A 15,417-nucleotide genomic window follows, 5' to 3' on the forward strand; every position below is an offset into this window, starting at 1 on the left:
AATTGTTATACCAGCTGCAGAGTATAAAAGATAACATAAATTGGATCTTAATGTTTATTTTTGTATATGAAATAGCTGGTTCGGTCATTGAAAAGTCAGCCCATTTATTTGCTTTAATGATCAATAGGTTCATGTTTCATGTGCAAGATTTAATGTGCTGAGCAATTAGATATTAATGGCAGAAATGTCCGCATAACACTACGCTTGGAAAATTAGGCAAAGTTAGGCTCAATACATGTAAAATATGATCTTGCCTTTACAAAGCCTCTCTGCAACTTCATGAGCATCTATGAATCTAGTCCCATGTATCAAACAAATATTAAAAGAAATTAAGAAATTATTTAAAGAAAAGAAAGGAATTTAGTTTAAAATATAATATTCAAATAAAATAGAACATTTAATTCTGACACTAAGACATCTCATTAAAGAGGCATTCAAGAAAATGATATAATACGAGTATTTTCGTATTTTACTTTTGCTCATGAAGTTGATTCCAAAATAGTCAGTCATGTTTTTCGGCCTTCCGTACACATCGTTCGACACCTGAGCTATCGCAATGTACACAACAATAACAACCTTTTGGTATTGGAAAAATATTGTGGGCTAGATTACGAGTGGAGTGCAAACTGTAGTTTTTTTTACACATGATGGAAATAGCGCAAGTTTTATGAGTTTAAAGTAAATGTGTTAGCTTGAGTGCAATCAAATTTAACGCACATCATGTTAGCTCGACTTCAGAGCTCGGTTAAAGGGTAGGGGAAGAAAAAAGGTTGTATAAAAAAACAACAAAACAACATAAATACATGTAAAGTTACACTTATATAAACACTGTCTGATAAATATATTTAAAAAATAATGAAAAAAAATTAGAAGTGCTCAAAGATGGTATTAGGTGTTTTTAAAAAAGGGACTGCAAAGGGATTTAATATATATATATATATATATATATATATATATATATATAATGTCTAAATATATGTATGTATATATATATATATATTTAAATATTTAAATACAGAGAGAGAAGCGCTCTAACAGGAACGAACAACAGCTCATCATCTAGTTCTCTGGCGATCTACCACCTGGAGCAGCCTCTTTTTGACCGGTGTGCCTTTCACATTGGAAAACTTTCCTGAAGCATATCAGTCTGATCCCGCTAGTTAAGGTCAGTCCAGCCCCGAAATACCAGGCAATACTCCTTTGAACAAGGAACTTGACAACCCCAGATGATCGTTTCGGCCTATTATGGGCCTCATCAGTGAAGTGCAGCCACATTCATCTAAGCTAGCACTGGCCAAGGAGTCCATATCTGGTTGCCCCTACCACCCATAGGGAGACCTCCCCAGGGTCATCATTAATTTTCATACAGAGAGAGAAGCACTCTAACAGGAACGAACAACAGCTCATCAGCTAATTCTCTGGTGATCTACCACCTGGAGCAGCCTCTTTTTGACCAGTGTGCCTTTCACATTGGAAAACTTTCCTGAAGCATATCAGTCTGATCCCGCCAGTTAAGGTCAGTCCAGCCCGAAAATACCAGACAATTCTCCTTTGAACAAGGAACTTGACAACCCCAGATGATCGTTTCGGCCTATTATGGGCCTCATCGGTGAGGTGCAGCCACATTCCTCTAAGCTAGCACTGGCCAAGGAGTCCATATCTGGTTGCCCCTACCACCCATAGGGAGACCTCCCCAGGATCATAATTAATTTGCATACAGAGAGAGAAGTGCTCTAACAGGAATGAACAACAGCTCATCAGCTAGTTCTCTGGCGATGTACCACCTGCAGCAGCCTCTTTTTGACCAGTGTGCCTTTCACATTGGAAAACTTTCCTGAAGCATATTAGTCTGATCCCGCCAGTTAAGGTCAGTCCAGCCCCGAAATACCAGGCAATTCTCCTTTGAACAAGGAACTTGACAACCCCATACAATCGTTTCGGCCTATTATGGGCCTCATCGGTGAGGTGCAGCCACATTCATCTAAGCTAGCACTGGCCAAGGAGTCCATATCTGGTTGCCCCTACCACCCATAGGGAGACCTCCCCAGGGTCATCATTAATTTGCATACAGAGAGAGAAGCGCTCTAAAAGGAACGAACAACAGCTCATCAGCTAGTTCTCTGGCGATCTACCACCTGGAGCAGCCTCTTTTTGACCAGTGTGCCTTTCACATTGGAAAACTTTCCTGAAGCATATCAGTCTGATCCCGCCAGTTAAAGTCAGTCCAGCCCCGAAATACCAGGCAATTCTCCTTTGAACAAGGAACTTGACAACCCCAGATGATCGTTTCGGCCTATTATGGGCCTCATCGGTGAAGTGCAGCCACATTCATCTAAGCTAGCACTGGCCAAGGAGTCCATATCTGGTTGCCCCTAACACCAATAGGGAGACCTCCCCAGGGTCATCATTAATTTGCATACAGAGAGAGAAGCGCTCTAACAGGAACGAACAACAGCTCATCAGCTAATTCTCTGGCGATCTACCACCTGGAGCAGCCTCTTTTTGACCAGTGTGCCTTTCACATTGGAAAACTTTCCTGAAGCATATCAATCTGATCCCGCCAGTTAAGGTCAGTCCAGCCCCGAAATACCAGGCTATTCTCCTTTGAACAAGGAACTTGACAACCCCAGATGATCGTTTCGGCCTATTATGGGCCTCATCGGTGAGGTGCAGCCACATTCCTCTAAGCTAGCACTGGCCAAGGAGTCCATATCTGGTTGCCCCTACCACCCATAGGGAGACCTCCCCAGGGTCATAATTAATTTGCATACAGAGAGAGAAGCGCTCTAACAGGAACGAACAACAGCTCATCAGCTAGTTCTCTGGCGATCTACCACCTGGAGCAGCCTCTTTTTGACCAGTGTGCCTTTCACATTGGAAAACTTTCCTGAAGCATATCAGTCTGATCCCGCCAGTTAAGGTCAGTCCAGCCCCGAAATACCAGGCAATTCTCCTTTGAACAAGGAACTTGACAACCCCAGATGATCGTTTCGGCCTATTATGGGCCTCATCGGTGAAGTGCAGCCACATTCATCTAAGCTAGCACTGTAGTGATGTCCGGTTCATGAACGAATCGTTCATTTGAACCGGATCTTTTCACTGAACTGAATGAATCAGTACATCAGACTGAACTGATTCGTTTGAAACAGTTCAGTTCCTGAGTCATCAGCAGCACTCTGGTAATACGATCCTAGAATGAGTTCTGCTCTGCTAACTCTTCCTTTAATGAATCACACAGCAGAATCTCACTCTAGGATCATATTACCAGTGTTGTTGAATCAGTGAACTGTTAGCTAACTCGTCTGCAATGAATCAGTCTGTTAACAGTTCACTGATTCAAAAGAAGTGAACTGTTAGCAAACGACTCAGTGTACTGTTAACAGACAGATTCATTGCATACGAGTTAACTAACAGTACACTGATTCAAATATCAGGTCACACTCACAGCAGTTCTCAACAGACCCCTGCATTTACATTAACCCATTCAGCATCCCATGTTTGTGTATATATATATAATTTGTTGTTCTTCCTCTATATCTAAGCTAACTTTTACATAGCAACAGCTAAAAATTATATATATATATATATATATATATATATATATATATATATATATATATATATATATACACACAAACATGGGATGCTGAATGGGTTAATGTAATTGCAGGGGTCTGTTGAGAAACGCTGTGAGTGTGACCTGTTATTTGAATCAGTGTACTGTTATCTAAATGATTCATTAGAGTTACAGTACACTGAGTCATTTACATACAGCACTGCAGGAAACGAATCTGCAGCTCTACAGTTCACCTACTGAACATGAGGTAGAGCCTCTACCTCATGTTCAGTAGGTGAACTGGTGAATCGGTTCATGAACTGGTTCAGTTAATCGAACCGTCCGAAATGAACCGATTCACCCAAAAGAACCGAACTGCACATCACTATAGCACTGGCCAAGGAGTCCATATCTGGTTGCCCCTACCACCCATAGGGAGACCTCCCCAGGGTCATAATTAATTTGCATACAGAGAGAGAAGCGCTCTAACAGGAATGAACAACAGCTCATCAGCTAGTTCTCTGACGATCTACCACCTGGAGCAGCCTCTTTTTGACCAGTGTGCCTTCCACATTCGAAAACTTTCCTGAAGCATATCAATCTGATCCCTCCAGTTAAGGTCAGTCCAGCCCCGAAATACCAGGCAATTCTCCTTTGAACAAGGAACTTGACAACCCCAGACGATCGTTTCGGCCTATTATGGGCCTCATCGGTGAGGTGCAGCCACATTCCTCTAAGCTAGCACTGTCCAAGGAGTCCATATCTGGTTGCCCCTACCACCCATAGGGAGACTTCCCCAGGGTCATAATTAATTTGCATACAGAGAGAGAAGCGCTCTAACAGGAACAAACAACAGCTCATCAGCTAGTTCTCTGGCGATCTACCACCTCTCTGGCGATCTACAACCTGGAGCAGCCTCTTTTTGACCAGTGTGCCTTTCACATTGGAAAAATTTCCTGAAGCATATCGGTCTGATTCCGCCAGTTAAGGTCAGTCCAGCCCCGACATGCCAGGCAATTCTCCTTTGAACAAGGAACTTGACAACCCCAGACAATCGTTTTGGCCTATTATAGGCCTCATCGGTGAGGTGCAGCCACATTCCTCTAAGCTAGCACTGGCCAAGGAGTCCTTATCTGGTTAACCCTACCACCCATAGGGAGACCTCCCCAGGGTCATCATTAATTTGCATACAGAGAGAGAAGCGCTCTAACAGGAACGAACAACAGCTCATCAGCTAGTTCTCTGGCGATCTACCACCTGGAGCAGCCTCTTTTTGACCAGTGTGCCTTTCACATTGGAAAAATTTCCTGAAGCATATCAGTCTGATTCTGCCAGTTAAGGTCAGTCCAGCCCCGACATGCCAGGCAATTCTCCTTTGAACAAGGAATTTGACAACCCCAGATGATCGTTTCGGCCTATTATGGGCCTCATCGGTGAGGTGCAGCCACATTCCTCTAAGCTAGCACTGGCCAAGGAGTCCATATCTGGTTGCCCCTTCCACCCATAGGGAGACCTCCCCAGGGTCATAATTAATTTGCATACAGAGAGAGAAGCGCTCTAACAGGAATGAACAACAGCTCATCATCTAGTTCTCTGGTGATCTACCACCTGGAGCAGCCTCTTTTTGACCAGTGTGCCTTTCACATTGGAAAACTTTCCTGAAGCATATCAGTCTGATCCCGCCAGTTAAGGTCAGTCCAGCCCCGAAATACCAGGCAATTCTCCTTTGAAAAAGGAACTTGACAACCCCAGATGATCGTTTTGGCCTATTATGGGCCTCATCGGTAAGGTGCAGCCACATTCCTCTAAGCTAGCACTGGCCAAGGAGTCCATATCTGGTTGCCCCTTCCACCCATAGGGAGACCTCCCCAGGGTCATAATTAATTTGCATACAGAGAGAGAAGCGCTCTAACAGGAATGAACAACAGCTCATCATCTAGTTCTCTGGTGATCTACCACCTGGAGCAGCCTCTTTTTGACCAGTGTGCCTTCCACATTGGAAAACTTTCCTAAAGCATATCAGTCTGATCCCGCCAGTTAAGGTCAGTCCAGCCCCGAAATACCAGGCAATTCTCCTTTGAACAAGAAACTTGACAACCCCAGACGATCGTTTCGGCCTATTATGGGCCTCATCGGTGAGGTGCAGCCACATTTCTCTAAGCTAGCACTGGCCAAGGAGTCCATATCTGGTTTCCCCTACCACCCATAGGGAGACCTCCCCAGGGTCATAATTAATTTGCATACAGAGAGAGAAGTGCTCTAACAGGAATGAACAACAGCTCATCAGCTAGTTCTCTGGCGATCTACCACCTGGAGCAGCCTCTTTTTGACCAGTGTGCCTTTCACATTGGAAAACTTTCCTGAAGCATATCAGTCTGATCCCACCAGTTAAGGTCAGTCCAGCCCCGAATTACCAGGCAATTCTCCTTTGAACAAGGAATTTTACAACCCCAGACGATTGTTTCGGCCTATTATGGGCCTCATCGGTGAGGTGCAGCCACATTCCTCTAAGCTAGCATTGGCCAAGGAGTCCATATCTGGTTGCCCCTACCACCCATAGGGAGACCTCCCCAGGGTCATAATTAATTTGCATACAGAGAGAGAAGCGCTCTAACAGGAACAAACAACAGCTCATCAGCTAGTTCTCTGGCGATCTGCGACCTGGAGCAGCCTCTTTTTGACCAGTGTGCCTTTCACATTGGAAAAATTTCCTGAAGCATATCGGTCTGATTCCGCCAGTTAAGGTCAGTCCAGCCCCGACATGCCAGGCAATTCTCCTTTGAAAAAGGAACTTGACAACCCCAGACAATCGTTTCGGCCTATTATAGGCCTCATCGGTGAGGTGCAGCCACATTCCTCTAAGCTAGCACTGGCCAAGGAGTCCTTATCTGGTTACCCCTATTATAGGCCTCATCGGTGAGGTGCAGCCACATTCCTCTAAGTTAGCACTGGCCAAGGAGTCCTTATCTGGTTACCCCTACAACCCATAGGGAGACCTCCCCAGGGTCATATTTAATTTGCATACAGAGAGAGAAGCGCTCTAACAGGAACAAACAACAGCTCATCAGCTAGTTCTCTGGCGATCTGCCACCTGGAGCAGCCTCTTTTTGACCAGTGTGCCTTTCACATTGGAAAAATTTCCTGAAGCATATCGGTCTGATTCCGCCAGTTAAGGTCAGTCCAGCCCCGACATGCCAGGCAATTCTCCTTTGAAAAAGGAACTTGACAACCCCAGACAATCGTTTCGGCCTATTATAGGCCTCATCGGTGAGGTGCAGCCACATTCCTCTAAGCTAGCACTGGCCAAGGAGTCCTTATCTGGTTACCCCTACAACCCATAAAGAGACCTCCCCAGGGTCATAATTAATTTGCATACAGAGAGAGAAGCGCTCTAACAGGAACGAACAACAGCTCATCAGCTAGTTCTCTGACGATCTACCACCTGGAGCAGCCTCTTTTTGACCAGTGTGCCTTTCACATTGGAAAACTTTCCTGAAGCATATCAGTCTGATCCCGCCAGTTAAGGTCAGTTCTGCCCCGATATACCAGGCAATTCTCCTTTGAACAAGGAACTTGACAACCCCAGACGATCGTTTTGGCCTATTATGGGCCTCATCGGTGAGGTGCAGCCACATTCCTCTAAGCTAGCACTGGCCAAGGAGTCCATATCTGGTTGCCCCTACCACCCATAGGGAGACCTCCCCAGGGTCATAATTAATTTGCATACAGAGAGAGAAGTGCCCTAACAGGAACGAACAACAGCTCATCAGCTAGTTCTCTGGCGATCTACCACCTGGAGCAGCCTCTTTTTGACCAGTGTGCCTTTCACATTGGAAAACTTTCCTGAAGCATATCAGTCTGATCCCGCCAGTTAAGGTCAGTCCAGCCCCTAAATACCAGGCAATTCTCCTTTGAACAAGGAACTTGACAACCCCAGATAATCGTTTTGGTCTATTATGGGCCTCATCGGTGAGGTGCAGCCACATTCCTCTAAGCTAGCACTGGCCAAGGAGTCCATATCTGGTTGCCCCTACCACCCATAGGGAGACTTCCCCAGGGTTATAATTAATTTGCATACAGAGAGAGAAGCTCTCTAACAGGAACGATCGTCTGTATGTATATATATATATATATATATATATATATATATATATATATATATATATATATATAGTATATGTTTGTCTGTGCAGATATCTAGTTTATATTAGACATGAGCAAGGGAGAACAATGTATTTCAGTTGAATCATTGGATCCAAATATTTTACATTTAGTTGTCTGAATTTTAGGCACTTCATTAATTTCTGACAAAATTTTTTAACAAACATTTGTTTTGTATCAAAATTTGTTAAAAACAAATAAAATTCCCTGAAGCCCCCAACATTATAAACATTATAGTTTATAGCTACTATTAATAACCCCTACATTTAAACACTGCTGCACCAAACACACTAACTGCAACCTCCCCACTGCATTTAACCCCCTAACTGCTGGACCTCTTATTTCAACTAACCGTTGCATTGGGTGGCCGCCATGTTTATGGGTTAAATGTTGTGGGGGGTTTAAGGGGTTATTAATAGTTGATTTAATGTTAAATTTTATGGAGTTTGGCTCTGCAGGGAATTTAAAAAAAATAACAAATTTTGATGATAAGCAAATTATGTTAGGCACTTCATTCATTTTGGACAAAATTAATTAACAACATCAAAATTTGTTAAAAACAAATAAAATGCCCTAAAGCCCCAAACTCCATAAACCTTATTGTTAAAACTACTATTAAAAAACTTGTAAACCCCCATAACAATTAACCTATAAACCGCTGGCCCCCCCATGCACTTAACCACCTAACAGCTGAACTCCTCGTTCTAACTGAAAGGTTAATTGAGGTGGGAGGTTCAGCAGATAGGGGATTGAGTACACTGGGGAAGGTCGCACTTTGCGTGTTTGGTGAAGCAGGGTTTTTTCAGATGGCGATTAGGATGTCAATGCAGTGTTTGTATTTGTATATATATATTTTTTTTAATTGAAAAGATAATGACTGAAGAATGAACGTATTAATGAATTTGTTAATACATCTATTTGTTATTTTTTCAATTTATGTAGGTGGCATTTTGTTTTTCATTATTGTATGAATGCAACAAATAATGAATAATTTGTTAATTTCACTTTCGTCCAATAAGAAAAATGCACATCTTTAGTTTATATTTTCTTTTTTTTAGGCAGAGGTTATGCTAAGTGTCTACCATAATCTATCAATGCACGCAAACAGAGCAAAAAAGGTCAAGACTTTATGATATACCTAGCAATGCTGGAGATCTTAATGTGGGTTTTTGCCAATCATTTTACAAAGCACAGTGAATAGAGTTCTCTTTTTTATTATTCCACCTGGACATTCTATTGCTGTCAGTGGTTATTTTAGTATTCTGAGATTTACAACTCCCTCTTTAATTTTTATGTAAAACCACATACACGCTCCATTAACAGGAAACCTTTTTTTGTGTACCGAACATTTTTTACTTTATGGTTAATGCTTTTAGGACCTTATGTAAATGGTCATAATGTAAACATATTTTTACTATTTTGTGCTAAAATTCAAAGACATTCCTTCTGTTTCTTTTTCTTTTATGGCTTTGTTTGCTCGTAATTGTCTTATTTTATGAGTAATAAAAGTAATGACAAATATTTTGTTTTCAGAGAGGCCAGTTATACAGGCCTCTGCACCAGAAACAAAACATAGGTCTCTCTAGTTGTGTTCCAATTGCAATTATGTTTTTTTTGTGTGCTTATTTTCAGATATTTCCCCACCACAAGGTCTGCAATTTAAGGAGGTCACACAGACGTCGGTAGAGGTTTACTGGGACGTACCTACATTCTCGCTGGATGGCTGGGAGATTAGCTTCACTCCCAAGGTATGATCACGCTAATCTGACACACACATCAAAAATATATTTAGAAAAGCAATTTGCAGAAGCACTTCTTCACAGAAAGACTGGTTGATTCATTGAATACATTTCTGTTAGAGGTGGTAAAAGCAAACACCGTGGGGAACTTCAAGCCTGAGATAAGCATTGGGCCATCCTGCAAACTAATTAAGCTTACACTTTATAGGAAATATTTAAAGGGATAGCCTAGTCAAATTTAAATGTTTATGATTCAGATGGAGCATGCAATTTTAAGCAACATTCTAATTTAATTATATTATCAATTTTTCTTCATTCTCTTGGTATCTTTATTTGAAAACGCTTAAATGTAAGCTTAGCAGCTTGCAAATTTTTGGTTCAGAACCATGGGTAGCGCTTGCTGATTGGTGGCTACATTTAGACACCAATCAGCAAGTGCTATACCCAGGTGCTGAACCAAAAATGGGTAGGCTCCTACGCTTACATTCTTGCTTTTTCAAATAAAGATAGCAAGAGAACAAATAAGAAAATCATAATAGGAGTAAATTATGAAGTTGCCCAAAATTGCATGTTCTATCTGAAACATAAACATTTAATTTTGACTAGACTATCCCTTTAAGTAGACTAGTTAGGCCTATGGTTCTTATCTACCATCAAAATCTATGTTTCTATGCATGAATATTTGAACACCATAAACTCATTCTAAAATGTTCCTTGCTATCTATAGTATCTCAGATCCTCTATTGCTGTCTTATAAACATAATGATGTTGATTCCAATTGTTTTGAAAAACCTATCAAACAATTTATCTACAAAATTGTCCATGTTTGTTAATGGTACATTTTAAAGATGTGCATTTGTTTTGTTACCAATGCCAATTTGTGACGAAAATACAGGTATTTGTTTTGTTTAAACAAATCAAATATCTGAATGATATTTATCGCTCCCTCTCACGCACTAACTCCACTAGAAGTAATCTTTTTGCAAGTTGAAAGTGAAACGTTTTTGCTCGTGCTCTAACTTGATGCACTCAAAAATCAGAACTTCGAATATCGTGAGCATGTTAAAGGGAGAGTCTACACCAGACTTTTTATTGTTTTAAAAGATAGATAATCCCTTTATTACGCATTCCCCAGTTTTGCATAACCAACACAGTTATAATAATATACTTTTAACCTCTGTGATTATCTTGTATCTAAGCCTCTGCAAACTGCCCCTTTATTTCAGTTCTTTTGACAGACTTGCAGTCTAGCCAATCAGTGTCTTCTGCCAGATAACTTCACGTGCACGACCACAGTGTTATCTATATGAAATATGTGAACTAACACCCTCTAGTGGTGAGAAACTGTTAAAATGCATTCTGAAAAAAGGTGGCCTTCAATGTCTAAGAAATTAGCATATGAACCTCCTAGGTTAAGCTTTCAACTAAGAATACCAAGAGAACAAAGCAAAGTTAAAGGACTATCTACCCATATGTGTGCAAGGATTTGGCTGCTTTATATTTGTTTTCTTGAGGGAAGAAGGTGAAGTTCCCTGTACATATCCCCTTTTGCATTAGTCGGACCGAAACCATTGTTCTAGCTACAGCTCCCGTGGGGAGCGCTGAGGAAGTGAGACAGAGCGGTGCTGCAGAGGCAGTGAAGACACAGCGCGGCACACAGAGGAGAATGAAACTGCACACATATTAAGCGCTTGCCAACGGACTTTGGTATTTAATCATAAATACATATCAGATGGTATTATGGTACAATATATATATCTACAGGGAGTGCAGAATTATTAGGCAAGTTGTATTTTTGAGGATTAATTTTATTATTGAACAACAACCATGTTCTCAATGAACCCAAAAAACTCATTAATATCAAAGCTGAATAGTTTTGGAAGTAGTTTTTAGTTTGTTTTTAGTTATAGCTATTTTAGGGGGATATCTGTGTGTGCAGGTGACTATTACTGTGCCTAATTATTAGGCAACTTAACAAAAAACAAATATATACCCATTTCAATTATTTATTTTTACCAGTGAAACCAATATAACATCTCAACATTCACAAATATACATTTCTGACATTCAAAAACAAAACAAAAACAAATCAGTGACCAATATAGCCACCTTTCTTTGCAAGGACACTCAAAAGCCTGCCATCCATGGATTCTGTCAGTGTTTTGATCTGTTCACCATCAACATTGCGTGCAGCAGCAACCACAGCCTCCCAGACACTGTTCAGAGAGGTGTACTGTTTTCCCTCCTTGTAAATCTCACATTTGATGATGGAGCACAGGTTCTCAATGGGGTTCAGATCAGGTGAACACGGAGGCCATGTCATTAGATTTTCTTCTTTTATACCCTTTCTTGCCAGCCACGCTGTTGAGTACTTGGACGCGTGTGATGGAGCATTGTCCTGCATGAAAATCATGTTTTTTTTGAAGGATGCAGACTTCTTCCTGTACCACTGCTTGAAGAAGGTGTCTTCCAGAAACTGGCAGTAGGACTGGGAGTTGAGCTTGACTCCATCCTCAACCCGAAAAGGCCCCACAAGCTCATCTTTGATGATACCAGCCCAAACCAGTACTCCACCTCCACCTTGCTGGCGTCTGAGTCGGACTGGAGCTCTCTGCCCTTTACCAATCCAGCCACGGGCCCATCCATCTGGCCCATCAAGACTCACTCTCATTTCATCAGTCCATAAAACCTTAGAAAAATCAGTCTTGAGATATTTCTTGGCCCAGTCTTGACGTTTCAGCTTGTGTGTCTTGTTCAGTGGTGGTTGTCTTTCAGCCTTTCTTACCTTGGCCATGTCTCTGAGTATTGCACACCTTGTGCTTTTGGGCACTCCAGTGATGTTGCAGCTCTGAAATATGGCCAAACTGGTGGCAAGTGGCATCTTGGCAGCTGCACGCTTGACTTTTCTCAGTTCATGGGCAGTTATTTTGCGCCTTGGTTTTTCCACACGCTTCTTGCGACCCTGTTGACTATTTTGAATGAAACTCTTGATTGTTCGATGATCACGCTTCAGAAGCTTTGCAATTTTAAGAGTGCTGCATCCCTCTGCAAGATATCTCACTATTTTTTACTTTTCTGAGCCTGTCAAGTCCTTCTTTTGACCCACTTTGCCAAAGGAAAGGAAGTTGCCTAATAATTAGGCACACCTGATATAGGGTGTTGATGTCATTAGACCACACCCCTTCTCATTACAGAGATGCACATCACCTAATATGCTTAATTGGTAGTAGGCTTTCGAGCCTATACAGCTTGGAGTAAGACAACATGCATAAAGAGGATGACGTGGTCAAAATACTCATTTGCCTAATAATTCTGCACACAGTGTATACCTATACCTATATAGATATTATATAGAGATATAGATATATATAGCTATATAAAGGAATATCTATTTACAAATGCATAGAACATATTTCCCTATGTGCAGAACATTGGAATGTTAAATATTTATAGTAAATACACAGTATAACACATAATTAAATATGAATATTGCATAAATATGATAACAGTTCTCCAAGGTCACGCTAACCCCCGACATGCGTTAAATTAAATTGTACTCAAGTGATCGTGTTTACTTTCAACTTGTAATACGTGCTCTACATCCAATGTGCGCAAAGAAAATATTTCATGAGTATATTCATTATTCTTTAAATTAGGTTTATTGCCTGTAGAGCACTAAGGAGCTGCGCTAATCCTCTTTATAGACTCCTGGGCTGCACTAATAGGAGCAATAGCGTGGTGGATCCTACATCCTGAGCTAAAGAACCTTCTCCATTAGCGCAAGCAGAGGGAGTGCGCTTATCCAACCTTATTTACACAGTCCAGTGCTGAGCTGTACTCTGTAAAGAATTATTGGATTAACGGCTTTCCAGCTCACTACAGGTAATAATCTAAAGGTGACCAGGAGTAAGAGAGCATTTACATTAATTTGAAAGAAAACAAATGTTAATTTTTAATTAATATTCAATACTTGCTTCATTTTAAACAGACCAAATTTTATAATTTAGTAGATCTTAAATTGTTATGAATTTGAGTAGTTAAAAAAAACTTGATCCCTTCTTTGCGTAATTTTGCTGTGAGACAATTAAGAGCTTATAATGTTGGTCAGTTGTCCTTATATGTATATGAAGCTAGCAAAATGATATGGTAGATTTAAAGGGACAGTCTACACCAGAATTTGTATTGTTTAAAAAGATAAAATAATCCCTTTATTACCCATTCCCCAGTTTCTTTCATGTAATTAGCAAGAGTCCATGAGCTAGTGACGTATGGGATATACATTCCTACCAGGAGGGGCAAAGTTTCCCAAACCTCAAAATGCCTATAAATACACCCCTCACCACACCCACAAATCAGTTTTACAAACTTTGCCTCCTATGGAGGTGGTGAAGTAAGTTTGTGCTAGATTCTACGTTGATATGCGCTCCGCAGCAGGTTGGAGCCCGGTTTTCCTCTCAGCGTGCAGTGAATGTCAGAGGGATGTGAGGAGAGTATTGCCTATTTGAATTCAATGATCTCCTTCTACGGGGTCTATTTCATAGGTTCTCTGTTATCGGTCGTAGAGATTCATCTCTTACCTCCCTTTTCAGATCGACGATATACTCTTATATATACCATTACCTCTACTGATTCTCGTTTTAGTACTGGTTTGGCTTTCTACTACATGTAGATGAGTGTCCTGGGGTAAGTAAGTCTTATTTTCTGTGACACTCTAAGCTATGGTTGGGCACTTTTATATAAAGTTCTAAATATATGTATTCAAACATTTATTTGCCTTGACTCAGGATGTTCAAACATTCCTTATTTCAGACAGTCAGTTTCATATTTGGGATAATGCATATGAGTAAATTTTTTTTTTCTTACCTTAAAATTTGACTTTTTTCCCTGTGGGTTGTTAGGCTCGCAGGGGCTGAAAATGCTTCATTTTATTGCGTCATTCTTGGCGCAGACTTTTTTGGCGCAAATTTTTTTTTCTGTTTCCGGCATCATACATGTCGCCGGAAGTTGCGTCATTTTTTACTTTTTTTGCGCCAAAAGTGTCGGCGTTCCGGATGTGGCGCCAAATAATGTGGGCGTCTTTTGTGGCGCTAAAAAATATGGGCGTCACTATTGTCTCCACATTATTTAAGTCTCATTATTTATTGCTTCTGGTTGCTAGAAGCTTGTTCACTGGCATTTTTTCCCATTCCTGAAACTGTCACTTAAGGAATTTGATCAATTTTTTCTTTATATGTTGTTTTTTCTATTACATATTGCAAGGTGTCCCAGATTGACACTGAGTCAGAAGATACTTCTGGAAAAACGCTGCCTGGTGCTGAATCGACCAAAGTTAAGTGTATCTGCTGTAAACTTGTGGTATCTGTTCCTCCAGCTGTTGTTTGTAATGAATGTCATGACAAACTTGTTAATGCAGATAATATTTCCTTTAGTAATGTTACATTACCTGTTCCGTCAATATCTAATACTCAGAGTGTTCCTGTTAACATAAGATATTTTGTTTCTAAATCCATTAAGAAGGCCATGTCTGTTATTCCTCCTTCTAGTAAACGTAAAAGGTCTTTTAAAACTTCTCATTTTTTAGATGAATTTTTAAATGAACATCATCATCTGTCTCAGAGGTTGATGCTGATAAATCTTCATATTTATTCAAAATGGAATTTATTCGTTCTTTACTTAAAGAAGTCTTAATTGCATTAGAAATAGAGGATTCTGGTCCTCTTGATACTAAATCCAACCGTTTAAATAAGGTTTTTAAATCTCCTGTAGTTATTCCAGAAGTTTTTCCTGTCCCTGATGCTATTTCTGAAGTAATCTCCAGGGAATGGAATAATTTGGGTAATTCATTTACTCCTTCTAAACGTTTTAAGCAATTATATCCTGTGCCATCTGACAGATTAGAGTTTTGGGACAAAATCCCTAAAGATGATGGGGCTATCTCTTCTCTTGCTAAATGTACTACTA

The 15,417-nt window shown here is 40.6% G+C and overlaps 1 protein-coding gene across 1 annotated transcript in view; it reads left to right on the forward strand.

Moving 5' to 3' along the window:
• The window catches only part of TNR (tenascin R), a 1,235,916-nt gene that overhangs the window by 919,930 nt on the left and 300,569 nt on the right, over positions 1–15,417 (forward strand). The window contains 1 exon segment of the mRNA XM_053693306.1: positions 9,350–9,465. Within this exon segment, the coding sequence (XP_053549281.1) occupies positions 9,350–9,465 (116 nt within the window).

The sequence above is a fragment of the Bombina bombina genome, chromosome 10, assembly GCF_027579735.1.
Source record: "Bombina bombina isolate aBomBom1 chromosome 10, aBomBom1.pri, whole genome shotgun sequence".
Classification (NCBI taxonomy): Eukaryota; Metazoa; Chordata; class Amphibia; order Anura; family Bombinatoridae; genus Bombina; species Bombina bombina.